Raw genomic sequence first — 15,115 nt, forward strand, 5'->3', positions numbered from 1 at the left:
CCCCCCCCAGAGGTTTGGTCCCAACGGGACTGGGGCTGTCTCCACTGGCATCACTTTCCTCTGTGTGACCGGGCGAGATTCCCCCAGCTTCAGCCGTGCCTGATGTGAGCCGTTCCCCCTTTTGAAATGGCATAGGGAGGCTGGTCCGGTGTGAGAGGGTCTCTGTCACAGCACGGGGACCTCCATTCACTGGACAAGACGCTCACAGCTCCTTGTTACACCCTTCTGACTACAGCCCTCATGGGTGGTGACACCAATGTGTCATCGCAGCCTTGTGTTGCTCGTTCAGCAGTTTGCAGGCCGGCAAAGGTTGGGTTTATTTGAACTTATAGTTGTTTCAGTGGTCATTCAGTTTTATTGGTCCGCTTGCTGTGAGGAAATGACCCTCTGCTTTTTTTCCCCGCAGCAGTTTGGAACGTGGCACTTAATCATCCCTGAAGGTCTGGAACAGATGCAGTGATGTTCCAATAGAGCAGTTACAAGACCTTGACTGTCAGTTATTGATTTGTTTCCTCCCTTTGCTTGCCAGCAGCAGCTGGCTGAATTTGTGTGGGAAGGATTGAAGGAGAGTCTGTTTCTGCTTTCTAGAGCGAAATATTTGGTACTTGGAGTTAGAATAAAATGTTTTTTTCTTTTTGGGAGGAGATTGCTAATGAGTCCAGTTTCCTTTGTGTGTTTTGGAAGAGCAGAACAGCAGAAGCAATAAGCAGGAGACCGCAACACATTTTGACTTCCTTTTTCTTCTTTAGGATGGGATGCGTTGTATAATGTCAGTGGAGCTTGTCAGCTCTGTGAGAACTCACCTCCTTCTTGTGTGTTTTTCTGCCCGCTAAGAACTGGAACGATCAGGACCACCTCGCCTTTGTGCAGAGCCACCTCTCGGATATGCTGGAACTGCTGCTGGAGCCGGAGCAGCTCACCACCTCCTCCCATTCCACCCATGGTAGCTTGGTGTCCTACGAAGCTGTCTGTGCCCTTAGCTTTCTTATTGAAGGGACCATGAACAAATCCAGGGGGGTCCGTCCTCTGCACGAGCTTGCCCTCTGGCAGCCCTGTCACGAGCACAACGGCTACTCCAAGGTCTCCAAAGCCTTCTCTTTCTCCAAGCTAGAGAACTGGCTGCGGTCTTGCCTCACGACAAACCCTTTTGGAATGACTGCCTGCCTCAAGTCCGGGAGGAAACTCGCGTGGGCGCAGCAAGGTATCTACAGGCCTTGCCTTTGTTTGTACAATTAACTTTTGCGTCTCGGTTTCTCTTGCTGACCAAGGATCTGGCAGTGGCATGGGGGCTTGCCTACTATTCTTCCTGCTGTCAGTGGAGATGGGGAGAGTGCCAGCTTAGAGGAGAGTCTGGGGGACTAGAGGGTGCTGCATGACACCTGTGTGTATTTTTCCAGTCCTTGGAGCACTTTTGTGAGCAAACATTAGTGACTTTCTTTTCCAAGGCCCCCTTGAATGAGGTCAGTGTCGCTATCCTCATTATTCGAGTACAGCTGGACGCAGAATAGATAATGTGATGTGTTTGTGGTAAAGCTGGGAACTGGTCTAAGTTTTCTTGCCTTGAATCGCATCTTCTCACCTGCGAGGACACAGCAGTGGAGCCAAGGCACCTTCCGCCTCAGGAGAAGAAAATTCAGATTCAAGTTTTGTTTCTTCTGACTGCACAGTAGTAAGAGTGACGGTGCGTTAGGTGGGCCAGCAAGGTTGCTTGAGGATTGTACTGTAGAGGGAGCATTTCTCTGTCTTAAAATGTGCAGTTCCTGCTTTCAACATAAAACGTGCCCTAAGGATCTTCCTGCCAACCTAAGTCCTGTGTTCAGGAACAGACTTCTGGAAATGGAGCTGCCTAGGTCAGGGCTCTCTGTAGCTTGTGGAAGGCTTTGTCTGCCCCTGAATAATCTTGAAGTGTTTTTGATCCTTCAATGTGCCCCGACTTCTGGAGCTTTTGACTGCTACATGCTGCTGACCTGCCCAAAAGGCGTCAGTGGATGGTATGATGTGTGTGAAATGATGTAATTTGATGGTACCATCCCTCAGGTTTTGGGCTGATTATTTTCTTGAGGGACTTTTGAGTGATGCAGACAGGGAACCATCATGTCTCTGTCTCTGTAGGAATCATGTATAGTGTTTTTGTATGTGGATTTGTTTTGTTTTTTTAATTTTAAATGCATTGGTTAACTTTATTTTGCAGTTGAAGGAACAACCAGGAGAGCAAAGATTGCCTGCAACACTCGTGTGGTGCCTGAGGTGTTCCCCATGGTGATAATGAGCCAGGTGTACAAGCAGACCCTGGCCAAGAGCTCGGACACCCTGGTGGGGGCTCACGTAAGAATTTATCGCTGCAACGAGTCCTTCATTTATCTCCTCTCTCCTCTCCGGTGAGTTTTTGTTTTCCTGGGACACAGCTAGTCTTCAACAAGTTTGTTCAAGCACTAAATTCTTGTTAGATGGACTAAGCAGTGAAAAACTCCCGGTTTTGCTCTTTCCTGCTCACTGTGTCCCCGCTCTCTTGTTCTTTCACAGGTCTGTGACCATTGAGAAGTGCCGGAACAGCACTTTCATCCTTGGCCCCGTGCAGGCGTCTGTTCATGTCCACAGCTGTGACAATGTCAAGGTCATTGTGGTTTGCTATCGTTTGTCCCTTTCTTCCACCACTGGCTGTACTTTTTACATTCTCACGCCTACCCAACCTCTCATCCTCTCGGGGAACCAAGCAGTGTGCTTCGCCCCTTTCCACACCCATTATCCCATGCTCGAAGACCACATGGCTCAGGTGGGCTTGGCCACTCTGCCAAACTACTGGGACAGCCCTATGCTGGTGTGCAAGGAGAGCGGTGATGTGAGTGTCTTCCACCTCCTGCCGCCCTCGGACTTCTACACCTTTGTGATTCCTTTTGAGATGGAAGGAGACACCACAGAGACACCAGGTGGGCTTCCCGACGCGTATCGGAAGGCGCTGAGTCAGCGAGAGCAGAAGCTACAGATCTGGCAGAAAACCGTGAAGGAGGCAGGCCTGACCAAGTGAGTGTTGCTCCTCCCCAGGAACGTGTGAGCTGTGTGGGAGCTCAGCTCAGACGTCCAAACACACTATTCATTTGATGTGGTTCAACAAACGTGCTTTAATAACAAGTTGATTTGTGCAAAGCATGTCTTGTGTGCCATCTCTAGAGCATTAGTAATTAGCAATCTTGGGCTCCTGGTCTTTGCTCTTAATGTAGTGAGAAAAATAACGTTCACAATCGTAACTCTGAAGGAGGTGCTTTGTCATGACTGCATTTTCCTAGCTTGTGAGACTCAAGGAAACTCATTCTTAAGTCGGGCTGAGGGCTGAGGTGAGGGATCCGCCCTGGCAGTAAGAGTTTCCAGCTGACCTCCCACTGGGTACTGTCTCTGTTCTGCTTCCAGTGTCACATGCGGCCGTGGGTGAGATCTAGGCATGTACCCTGAATACTGGCCTGCAGCTGACTAGCCTTAGCCCAACCTTTACATTGAGATTGAAGCTTTAAAATACTGTCCCGTCAGTTGTCGAGGTGAGCTAAGAACGTGCATGTGGACCATTGCAGTAGGTCACCTCGGGGACAGTAGCTTTTAAAGTCCTCTTTGGCACGTGACATTGAATCCCCTGCCCAGCTGTTACGGTGCTAGCTCGGCCTGCCCTAGCCCTGCTCGTGTACTGATGTGTGTCTGTTTGCTTTCTCAGCGCTGTTGCAGAGCTCTGGAGAAGTTCACCTTGCTTCCTTTGTCAGCATGCTTTCTTCTACGGCCAGACAGATGGGGCAAGGGTACAAATCTCTGCCGTCTTCAGTTTAGCTGCTTTTATCTTTTTGTGAACTGTTATGACGCAGCAACCTGAAGGACCTGGCTTCCTTTGCAAATACAGAATGGGGACAGAAACCCAGATATTCAATTGTAAAGGCTTGAAGAGATGAGAACAGCTTTTGTTCATGAAGTTGCACTTGAGCTCTATAGATTTTCTTTCTGTTCCGTGCTCAGTCGATGACTTGTAACGGGTGTGTAACTGGGAGGTGATAAGCAGTGATCTTGGAGGGGTTTATCCTGTGGGAAACACAGAGTAGGAAAACCTCCTCTTGGGTCAAACTGTCCATGCTTCCCATCATACCAAGCTGAGGACTTCTAGTCCATTTTGTTGTTCATTGTTTTTGGAGGAGCTCCCTCTGCTTCCCTTGTTCCGTTCTGAAATCCAGGTGCCTCTGTGCTGAGTGTGGAGGAGCCTGTGGTTTGAAAGAGCTCTAAACTGCGAGGAGGAAAGGATTCTGGAGCAGGATTTTGCTGCAGGTGGAGGGTGGCGGAGCAGTAGTGGTGGTGACAAGTGTAAAAACCCTCAAAACTCCTAGTCCTTGAGCCTTGAAGGGCAGCAGAAAGGATAGTTATAACTTTGGCCCTTGTGCTAGAGGCATCTGTTGTGTCTGTCAGCCTCATCTAGGGTGCTTCTTCCACCTCCTGCCATTCCTCCCAGGGCTGCTGCTTCTCGCCTTGGGGTTTTGTGAAGGTGTTTGACCTGTCAAAATCTTACTGTGAAAGAAATGGGAGGTAACACAGATGATATGCTTTGATTTTAACATCCTCTACCGCAGTCACAGGAGGTAAGAGCTTGGTACTGGAGTGGCTTATTTCATAAAAGGGGGAAAACTGTGCCAAGTTCAGGAGCTTGCTGAAAAGAAACTGGGCAGCTGACAGTGTAAAAATGTCTCTGGCTCTTGCAGGCAGGGAAACAGCTAGAGAGACAACGAGGAAGCTTAGAGCAAACAGGATATCAGACTTGTAGAAAGAAAAAAGCTGCCAGGCTTGAACGTGGAGGTGAAAGAGAATATTAGAAATAAGATGACATCTTTCAAGAAATTGAAGTTGTCTGAATGAGGAAAGTGGAACAAAAAAAGAATGTAAATCCTGTCAGCCTGAAAGTAAAAACCCCGTAAGACAGGACCAATAAGACAGCTTGAGGAACAACTTGCAAAAGCATAAAATCCTGTTTATTCATTTTCTGAGCATATCAGACAGAAAGTCTTTCGGGGTCAGAAGAAGATCAAGGTATATAAAAAGCACTTGGAGAAGATAAAACCCTAAGAAAAGAAAGAAGTGACTGGCTTTGTGTTCACATTCCCTGGGCAGGAATTTAGGTTAGTTTCTGTCCTAGCACCCTGCTTTCTGGGGAGTGTCTCAAATGGAAGCCATAGTACGCCTTTAACTTGCAAAAAGGGTCTGGGCACACTGAGTCTCTCTGAAACTGGGTGGCACAAAAATGAATCGGACTGGTTTGCTGCTTCTCGCAGTACAGGATGGGATCAGCACATCAAATCAAGAATAGGTTCAAAGCAAAACCACATAAAATCTCCACGGGATATTGAAAATGTTTGTGTTTTACATGGGTTCGGAAAGGAACTGCATAAGCTCATAGGAAAAAAAGTGCAGCAGGAGTTGCTCAATACTCTTGCTACCTTTGGCTGCGGAAGCTGTAGATCTGAGCTGGTGCCAGATGGCCGGGATGCTCTCTGGAGAAATCCTGCTGGGAGCCTGCACTGCTCTTGGGCGTCTGACTGGTGCTGGAGGCAGAGAGCCGGAGCTAAGTGTACACCCTGCTATTGCTGGTTTTACAAAAAAAAATCTCAAAAGGTATTTACCAGTAATGAAAATTAATTGGGGAATGTTGTTTATATGCACATATTTTTCCTGATCTCCCTTCTCTCTCTTTTGGATGCTGTCAGAACAGAATTTTGTTTCTGCAGTGCTGGAATGCTGGTTACTATTCTTTTTCTCCCTTCTCAGACAGTTTCTAATCTGTGCTTTAAGAGTAAAGTGGAAGAAGCCCTGTGGAGCAGGGTGCTTGCATGACTTCTCTAAATTCCGCCTTTGGGGGGATCATTACAGTAATATCCACTTGGTAAAAACCTCTGCCAGGTACAGGCAGTTCAGGAACCAAGCCCAGCTCTTAGCTGGTATATATGGAGGCTTGTTTTGGTAGTGAAGGTGAGATTAGAAGTATAGTACTATAAATAAATGTGACCTTTCCATGCTGCCCTGCTGATCTTTTGGTTTCAGGGATCAGAAGAAACAGTTCCAGATGCTGGTGGAAAACAAATTCTATGAATGGCTGGTTCAGACAGGGAACCGTCAGCAGCTGGATAGCCTTGTCCCTCCTGCCCTAGGCTCCAAGCAGGCAGCAGAATAGCGTTGGCTTCCTCTACAGCAAGAGGAGAGGAAGGGTGAGTAGACAGTCTGTTTCTTTTGATTCTCCTCTAGCTAGACGAATTGCTGCGTGTTTGCATGCACAGCCTAGGCAGAGGTGGAAGAAGGAGGCTGTTCAGTGGACATTCTCCCAAGAGCCGTGCATTTGGTTTTACTTCTTATTTTGCAGTCAAAACCTCTTCAATCTGAATCTGTTCCCTGGGTGGTCAGCACCTCCCTTGTTCTCTGCAGGTGTTCTGTTTGATTTGTCAGGGACGTCTGTGTCCATCTGTGAAGGCAAACAGGCATATCGTACATGATCTGATGGAAAAACTTATTTGAACAGCAGCTGTTTCAAAGAGGCTGTGTATTAATAATGTCTGTATTTACCCGTCTCACTTTTTGCTTAAGAGAATCGAGTGAGATTTCAAATAATTCTTACTTTCTCTTCCCAAGTAGAAGTGGTTTAGGAGCTAGAGACAAGCCCTTATTGTGTTTTTTTACCATTTCATATTTCAAACTGTTACAAATTGTTTTTTTTTTTTTGTCTTTTCTTTAGTGTTTGAGTTGTTTTTCATTTGGTAGTGTTGGGAGTAAAATTTGCTCCTCTATTTTGTTACAGAGTTCTGGGAACAGGCAGCGATATACTGAAAACAGTTCTCATTAAGACTTTGCAGCCATCCTGCCTGAACACACTTGATGTGGACCTGGTGCCCAGCCTCCGTGTGGATTGGACTCTGTCTGGTTTAGGATTTCTAGTCACTGCTGCTTTTCCAGGAACGTGCTGTGACTATTCTGTTGGTAACTGAGAAAGTCCGTGTCTCTAGAGGATGCTGAACAAGAACACCTTGTTGCAGATCCTTTGGAGGCGAGGCTGTCATCATGGTTGGCATCCCTGGTGTGCAAGTATCCAGCCAAGGAGCCCTTCCTGGTGCAGCACTGGACGCGGGGCCCTGGCTGTCACGTGAATCTTTATGGTACGAGCCAGCTGCACTGGTTTTATAGATATGAAAATGAAATGTTTGAGTTTTTTAATGAATTAAATTCATTGGATTTTTTTAATATGAAGATGGCACTTAAGCAATAGGATTTTATGGAATTAACTTTCTTACACATTTGTGTTGTTTTGACAGTTGTCAATAAAGCTCAGAGTTCTCAGATAAGCCTGGCACGTGTCCCAGGGAAGAGGTTTTACCTGTGCAGTGGGTGTTAGAGGGACACATCTTTACTGCTTCATGAAATGTGAACCGGTCAGAGGAAAGTGCTAGTTTATTAACAGCCATGGAGTTGGAGGTTTTGAAGGCTGCCCTAGCACTGCATTTTGGTACTGACACTTTAATATTTCTTGGGAAGAGTATCAGCTTGAATGAGTACTGTTCTCATGGGCTAGTGGAACCTGTCTTGGGGAGATGTGCTCCTAGCTGAGCACCTAAATTAGCCAAGGAAAACAGGCAGAGGTGTCGCACGGATGTCTGAACGTGGCAGCTGTGTGTGACTTGTGCAGAGGTGAGAGTGGGAGCAAGGCAGGGGCGTTTACTGCTCTGGCATACCCGGCTGTTGTGTTGCTAGAATTTTTTTGAAGGTCACTCTTGGCTCCTAGGGATGCAGGTCATGCAAGGCAAAGCGAGTTTATGATGTTTAACGAGCTTTTAAAGGAAGGATGTTCCAGGTGGTTGCAGTGGAGATCTGAGATGTCCTACTAAACCTACTGAACCTTTCAATAGAACCTGTATTGTGGTTGAACTCTGATCTTCATAAGACAGTATTTGAATTAAAAAAAAAAAAAAAATCTAAGTGGTCTCACAGCTTTCTAGCAGTAAGAGCTGTAAGCAACAGCCGCGGGTGATTCAAGACACCTAAAATGGGAAGAGGATGAGATGCTGCTGAGCGTGTCTGTCTCAGACTGTCGTCTCTGGCTGCATTTCGCAGAGCGGCGGCTGTGTACACGGGGTGGCAGGCAGAGCTGCTGCTGCGAGACTGCTTGTCCTGACAGATTTGCAATCGGGTCTGTGTGTTTCAGGCGCTGCTGTGCCAAATTCGTTTCCCTTTGTTTCCCTAAGCCTCTGGGCTGGTGCAGTGAATAGCTGCAGAGGTGTTTTTTCACAATGCGCTGCCGGGGCGGGGGTGTGGGTGTACATAAGCTAGCAATCCCCACCCGCCCCGCTCAGCGGGCCAGAGTGTGGCTAAAAGAAAGACTTTCTCAAACCGCAGACAGCGGTGGAAGAGTTTAGAGTTGAATTGGTGACACTGGGAGATTTAGTCAGACATTTGGGTGCTGTTCTTTACCATGAGATGTGTGAGATCGCTCACTTTGGGGGTGTGTGGCCAGACGTACCTCTTTTCCTCTCCGTCAGGCAGCATTTGGAGCCATATAGCTCCAGCTGGGAGCCTGCTCTGAAAACACACAGCCTTCTTGCTGCACAGGTGTTCCCACTGTGAGCTTTTGAAGCAGAGCCTCTCTGCAGAGGCTGTTCTTTGCAAGCCTGTGGTGTCTGCTCCGGTTCCTAACTGCCCCTTTCACTGTATGGGAGTGTTCGCTGATAAATATTGGGTCCCCTCCTTACAAATGGGGATGGGCTTTTCAAGCTGACGACGAGGATGCCTTCTTGTTTAACATTCTTGAAAGGGAGAGAGCAGCCAAATTGCCCCCTGTCTTCCAGGACTTGGCAGGGGGCTGCGCGTTTTGAGCACGTTTGGCAGAGTTTTGGTGTTCTGACTCAGCAAATGGTAACAAAGGAAGGATGGCAAAGCCTTCCTTTATTCCATAATCCTGTTTGCTTTTCTGGAAGCCGGCTATAGCCTCAGAATCACTGACTCAATTTTTGGATCCTATTCTCATGACAAAGCGGCTGTCTGGTTTAAAACAAGCCCATTATAAAAAGGGCGCCTAGGATCCTGGCTGTTTGTAACAGCTTCTGACATTCCTCCAGCACTGGGGAGCTTGGCTGGAACAGAAAATGTCCAGAGCTGGAACCAAGGTAAGTTTATTTGCAGTCTGTTCATGATGGTGGCTAGGAGTACAGAATATATCCAGGGTAAGTTGTGGAAAGACTTTGGTTTCTTTGTTCTGCTGACAGCTTCCCCCTCTGTCAGTCTGTTGGCAAGAGGAGATGCTTGAAATTCCTCCTAAAGTGAAGGGAAGCTGGAGCAGGCCCTCCCTGGTCTTTTCCCAGATCTTGGCAGTTTCCTCTAGGTGAGGCTCTGCGACAGGGTGGAGTTGAACACAGTGACTGGTGTGGGGGTATTTTAAAATGCACCAGGACCAGATGCCTTGTAAATTGCTGTCAGAGGCTGCTGTGCCAGCAGCAAACGTGACAAGCTGCTTTTGCAGAGCAGAGTCTCATGGAAGGCTTCCTTGGGAGGAGCTGAGTCCCAACGCCAGCCGCCACATCCCCCTCCTGTGATGGAGCAAAGGGCGCGCTGCGACAGAAGGACGCCTGAATGATGACCATAGCAGGGAAGGCAAGAGCATTCTCTGAGGGATGCGAACCGGCCTTGCGATTTGGTGGGATCGGCAGAGATGAATTTAAACTGGAGAAGGAGGTAGAGCAGAAAGCCCAGCTTCAGCTAGAGGGGCGTGCATCAGATGGGGACCCAGCTCTGATGCCCTGTTCTTCAGCCTTGAAGTGAGCAGAGCTGAGCTGGTTGGTCGCGCAGACCTTGTGGCAGGGCTGGGACAGAGCAGGGATAAACAGTTGGGAAAGGAGGGTGAGAACTTCGGGCTAGTGGCTGGTTTCTCCTGTGAAATGTTTTAACAACTGTTAAGAGGCCGTGGACAGACATACATCTTTCCATTGTGGTAATTCTGCTTTTCAGTTGCATTCCTTTTATCCTGTGGAGACTGTAAGACCTGAGGGGGCAGGGGGCTCGGAAGCAGGGTGGTTTTGAGGGCACTGGCTGATTCTATGGCAGATCTGAATTCCATCTCTGCATCTTTCTTCTGTGATCTTGGCTCAAAGCGGTTTGGCTATTCTGTGTGGTCTTTAGATGCCGAGCATGGTGTGCTGCTGCCTTCTCACTCGGTGGCTGTCAGGGCAGTGGGACAGTCTGTATGTACCTGTGTGGGAAGAAGGTGCTGGGGAAATGTAGCAGATTCGTGCTCAACTCTCCTGTCCAGTTGAAGAGACTTGGACACATGCTGCCTTTATCCCTGCTGAAAGCCAAGTACCTGTGAGCGCGCTACAGGGGGTTTGGTGGTTCGGTGCTGCTGTGGTGCAGCAAAACGTCCAAGAGGATTTAAGTCGGTGAAAGAGTGCAAATCTCATCTTTTCTCTGTGCCATGCTCTTGCTTAGCACATTCCAGGGAGAAGAAGAGGGCAGAGAAGAGAATGAAACACTATTTCCCACAACCTAAGCAAGCGGTCTGCCCTAGAAAGGCATCGCTGCCTCCGTGCTGCTTTCTCAGAAAGCAGTGGGCACTGCTGGTTGTTGCTGACAGTTATTGTTCACCAGTTTCCTTCTAACAGAGCAGCTGTTGGGAAGAAATGTGATAACTACTGTGAGGTGGTCAAGGGAGTAGGAGTTTCACAGTCCCGTAAGGAAGATCTGCCGTGGCAAATCTGTTACCTGCCAGGTAAGTCCCCCAAAAAGCCAGGGTTGGGCAGTGAGTGGTTAATGGGTTAGTGCTGTAAGCAGAGCAGCTTGGCGGCTTTCCTGAAGGAAGGTGATGTGCGTCGGAGCAAGATGTGACTGAAATGAACTGATGAATCTGGAATTGAAATCTGTAACTCACCTGTCATTATACTGCGGGTGAAGAACGTCCGTCTGCTCTGTTTGTGCTTGGATCTTTGGAGAAAAACGGAGAAGCGCCAAGTGTGAAGGTCTGAAATGCATTGAGGGTGTGTGCAAAGAGCTGTGGTGGAGAATGGGTGGGCGGGAGCCCTCTCCTTAAGTCTTCCTAAAAATGGTTACACAATAAAACAACGAACGATGCTTCTGGTTGTTTGCTGTTGTGTGGGAACGGCCATACCTGTAACGTTCTCTTGGATTTCCTTGGCGTCGAGGCTTGGTAAGTACAGGGAGGATATCCTCCTAGGAGCACCGGGTAGCTTTGCCAAATTGAAGTTCGGTTGTGTTAGTCTGGGTGGGGAAGGAACATCAAATGAGTTTTCTGTTACAAAATTAAAGGCCAACTTAACCAGCTCCGTGCCCAGTTGCTGTGGTGGGGCATCACAAGAGGAGCTGGTTCTCCTGGATGCCAGCCATGAAATTAAAGCAGCTCACATGGAGCCAGGACCAGAGGTGGTGGAGACCTGCTCCTCTCCTGCTGCCAAGCACCCTGGGGTGAGGCAGGAGGAGGCATCCCTCTGCCCGGGTGAGCTGCTGCCTGCACCGAGACCAGCCCGGTGGTCTTGCAGACGTTGGGCAGAGTTCATCATCAGCCGTGCTGGACGCTCGCTGTGTGGACAGGAGCAGGTCTGCAGGTCAGAAGGGGCTGCCGAGCTCTGGGCATGAAGTTGAAGAGGACAAGAGCTCATCAGCTGTCCAAGTGAAGGGTTATGGCTGTGCCGCAATGCGTCCCCATGTGCCACCCTGCGGAAGGTATCACTGGGGTGCTGTGGCTTCATCCACCGCTGCCTTCCAGAAGAGGATTGCTGGTGGTGAGTGGCTGCCAGACCTCAGTGAGCAGGGCTTTCAGCGTTGCCTCTGAGCTCACGCTGGCAGATTTTTCAGGTGATGCCTCTACGGACAAAGATCCAGAAGCGGGATCTGTAAAACAACCGCAGAGCTGTGGCTGGCAAGGGCCAACCAGCATGGTTGACTACCCTGTAGTGTAGTGTGGGAAAGTGGGAATTGGACATTGTACCGTGCACCTCTTACAAACCTTTATTCACTTGCTGGAAAGGTGATAGTGATCTCCCAGCTCTCCGTGGCACTGAAGATGGGAAGAGCTTGCTTGGGAGGGAGAGACGTGGGGACAGGCTGCTTTGTAATGGGAGCTTGGTCTCTTGAAAGTAAGACGAAAATGTGACAGAAATAATATTTTCCTAATAAAAGTCTACTAACAGGCCACAAGACCACGGACATCAATCCTCTGACATGACTGGTCCGATTCTCTAGTCACACTGGGACACACTGGTGGGCTACACTGACCAACCCGTTCTAGGAAAACTCGGGTAACTTATTTTTTAACACTAAGTGAATGGGAAAAAAACAAAAGAAATGGGTTGTCCTAGTTTTGAGTCTATCTCCTGGGGTGACGTGCAGCCAGCCAGGAGCAGAAGGTGATTGTTTATCTTAATACTCAAGCTCTGGCAAAACTATGGGGAACGATGGATTAGAGGGTTCTGCATGTTTAATAGATGTTTAAATCACTGTGTCTGCAAAAATTCTTCTGGGAGCATCTGAGGGAGTTGGCTGAGGCAATCTCGGATGCTGTCAGATAACCCAGCAGCATGTATGGGGCTGATGCCACACTGGAAGGGTGGGAAAGGTGAAATGCTGTCTTGAGTAGGCACGGCGTTGGATCAGCCAACGTGCACATCGGTTGGGCTGGAGTGAGGAATCAAACTCCTGGTGAGCTGGAAGGTGGGCTGGTACTTGGGTGCAGCTGAAAGGGATCTGCTGAGACTGATTCGTGTCAAATTAATTTTTGGCATGGTCTGGCATCATGGTATTATGAGGGATATAGTCAAAAGAGATGGTTCAGGAACCCTTACTGCAAAGAGCAGCTCTTGATGAATAATTGTCATCTGGAAGGATCTGAAAATGGGGCTGGACCAAGGACTGGTCTGGGTGTAGGTCGTGTTTCCATGAAGGGCTTTTTGAAGAAAGCATGCGTTGCCTCTCCAGGCCTGGCTGGGTTGGTGGTACCTTGGTGAGAGGAGTGGGATTTGCTCACCACTTCTCAACATCGTTGGGAAACAGGTTGTGATCAAGTAGGGAAAAAGCATCCCCAAAAAAAGTGCTTTGCAGTCAGCTGCCTGGCTGGGGAGCAGCTCTTGGGCAAGACGTGTGGTGGCGGCTCGGACGTTTGTTGGCTGTATCGCTAACTTGCAGCAACCAAAGGAGAAGAAGCCAAGTGCAAATGTGATCCTCAGATGTCGGAAGAACTGTGCTACCCTGCCATGCATACTACTAGAAGCGTGCGTGGAGCGCTCTTTTAGTTTCTCTTGGAGCTGGTAAAGCTTGTGTGATGTCCAGCTTTTGCCATTGGCTTTTGAGAAAGTAAACTGTGGACATTAGAGTGGGAACAAGGAGAGTGATTGCAGGGCTGGAAGACATGGCCCAGGAGGAAACAGACCCCATCCTCCCCTTATTGGTAAAGGTGAACACCCGGGACGCCAGTAAAACGCTCGGCAAGCCAACAGAAATGAAACTCTGCCTACTGCAGTCCACCCACTGCTTATGGCTCCCTGAGCCACAGTTTAGTAACTAGAGAAGGTGGGAGGAAAATGTTTTAATAGTGTTTTGCTGCGGAGAGGACAAGGACTTTGCCAAGGGGGCTCTGGGTGGGATGGGGACAGAACTAGGTGCTGGGAAGGGCAAGGAGTTGGTGGCAGCTGGAGGCGTTGGGACCAGACGGGGGAATCGGCTGCCAGAGTTAGTTGGGATGCGGTTGATCCTGCTCAGTGGTTGGGCTTGATGACTTTTTGACATCTCGAGGGCTCTGTTTTCAGGTATTTCATGCCACAACGTGGCTGGAATACGGGTGCAGTCATGTGCATGTGCTGGGTGATGAGCCACCTCCCTGCTTTCCTCCCTCTGCTTGCGTTTCAGGTCACCTTCTACGAAGACAAGAATTTCCTAGGCCGTTCTTACGAGTGTGACGGCGACTGCTCTGATTTTCATACCTACCTGAGCCGCTGCAACTCCATCCGGGTGGATGGAGGCACCTGGGTGGCCTATGAGAGGCCAAACTTTTCCGGGAACATGTACGTTCTGACGCGCGGGGAGTACCCTGACTACCACCACTGGATGGGCCTCAACGACCGCCTTGGCTCCTGCAAAGCCGTCCAGATAGTAAGTGTGACCTCTTCCCAAGGGACGTGTTAAGTTACGCACCTGGCATTAAAGGGTTTCAGCATCTTTGGGGGTGGTCCCCATCTTCCTGGGGACCCACAGGAGCTCCCTGGGAAAGGATGGCTCTCGGGGGTTTGCTCCTGCGGTCCTGCTCCGGGAACAGCAAGGTGTTTGGAGAGTGAAGGTAAATCTCTTCCACTCTTGATTGCAATGGGAAAAAGAAGATCCTTCCAAGTGCTTTGTAGGTGAGTTTCTGTAGGAACAACAGTGTAGTTTTATCTGCCTGTTCCTCCAGGGATTTCGGTGTCCGAGCAGGTTGCTCCGAGGTTTGCCTCTTGCCTTCCCCAGGGTGTGCTGCCAAGTGCTCCAAATCTGAGAGTGGCCACAAGGCCTGTAACAACAGTGGGATGCAGATTTTGCAGGAGCATTCGGAACGAGGGGCGGTTTGTTTGCCTCTCTAGTGAGCCAGGGCTCCCTTCTGAGACAGGGACCCAGATCTCGGCATCACCGAGCCCCTCTGTCCTTCCACCGGCAGGAGATGGGGTGGATGGAGGTTCATTGTGGTTTCCCGTTGCGGGGAGCAGGTCTCACGGCTGAGAAGGGGTTTTGCTTTTATGTCTGGAGGTGTAACACTGCTTTGAGCCTGTTCTGGGTTTGAGCTAGATCTAACTCCCTTTGCAGGGGGCAGGGAGAGTGTCCAGCCAGTTCCCAGCACTAATCTGGCATAAGGGATGGAGCCAAAACCCATGGGACGTGTAAGAGCAGCGCAGCGTCCTCCATCAGGATGAAATATGGAGTTCTTATCCTGTAGGTCCACTGGAGCCTGGCTTCCCCTCCTGCTTCTGGGGAGGTCACACAGGGTCCTGCTGCTCGCAGGCGTTGGGTCCGGGCACCCTGGAGAAGAGCGCATGGATCCGAGAGACCCTGCAGAGCTCGGCTGGGGCTGGCAACGGGAGCGGGCTCGGGCGGG

At 49.4% G+C, this 15,115-nt stretch overlaps 2 protein-coding genes across 2 annotated transcripts; both read left to right on the forward strand.

The window, feature by feature from the left end:
• Positions 1 to 406: 406 nt before the first annotated feature.
• On the forward strand, positions 407 to 6,963 carry TBCCD1 (TBCC domain containing 1; the record flags this gene model as incomplete). The annotated part of the gene is given in 6 exon segments (XM_010075618.1): positions 407 to 475; positions 835 to 1,201; positions 2,192 to 2,378; positions 2,524 to 3,021; positions 6,058 to 6,221; positions 6,806 to 6,963. Coding segments are annotated over 5 exon segments (1,251 nt in total), but the record flags the coding sequence as incomplete, so codon positions are not given.
• Positions 6,964 to 9,112: 2,149 nt separating this feature from the next.
• Positions 9,113 to 14,178, forward strand: CRYGS (crystallin, gamma S). The gene is made up of 2 exons (XM_010075619.1): positions 9,113 to 9,161; positions 13,903 to 14,178. The coding sequence occupies exons 1-2, from the start codon at positions 9,141 to 9,143 to the stop codon at positions 14,176 to 14,178; spliced, it is 297 nt and encodes a 98-aa protein (XP_010073921.1). The 5' UTR covers positions 9,113 to 9,140.
• Positions 14,179 to 15,115: the final 937 nt, after the last annotated feature.

The sequence above is a fragment of the Pterocles gutturalis genome, unplaced genomic scaffold (genome assembly GCF_000699245.1).
Source record: "Pterocles gutturalis isolate BGI_N339 unplaced genomic scaffold, ASM69924v1 scaffold40387, whole genome shotgun sequence".
In the NCBI taxonomy this organism is placed as follows: domain Eukaryota; kingdom Metazoa; phylum Chordata; class Aves; order Pterocliformes; family Pteroclidae; genus Pterocles; species Pterocles gutturalis.

Coding starts and splice junctions, on each gene's coding strand:
- CRYGS (XM_010075619.1), top strand. CDS start 9,141: ATGTCCAGAGCTGGAACCAAG. Junction 9,162..13,902: donor TGTCCAGAGCTGGAACCAAG/GTAAGTTTATTT, acceptor CTTGCGTTTCAG/GTCACCTTCTACGAAGACAA.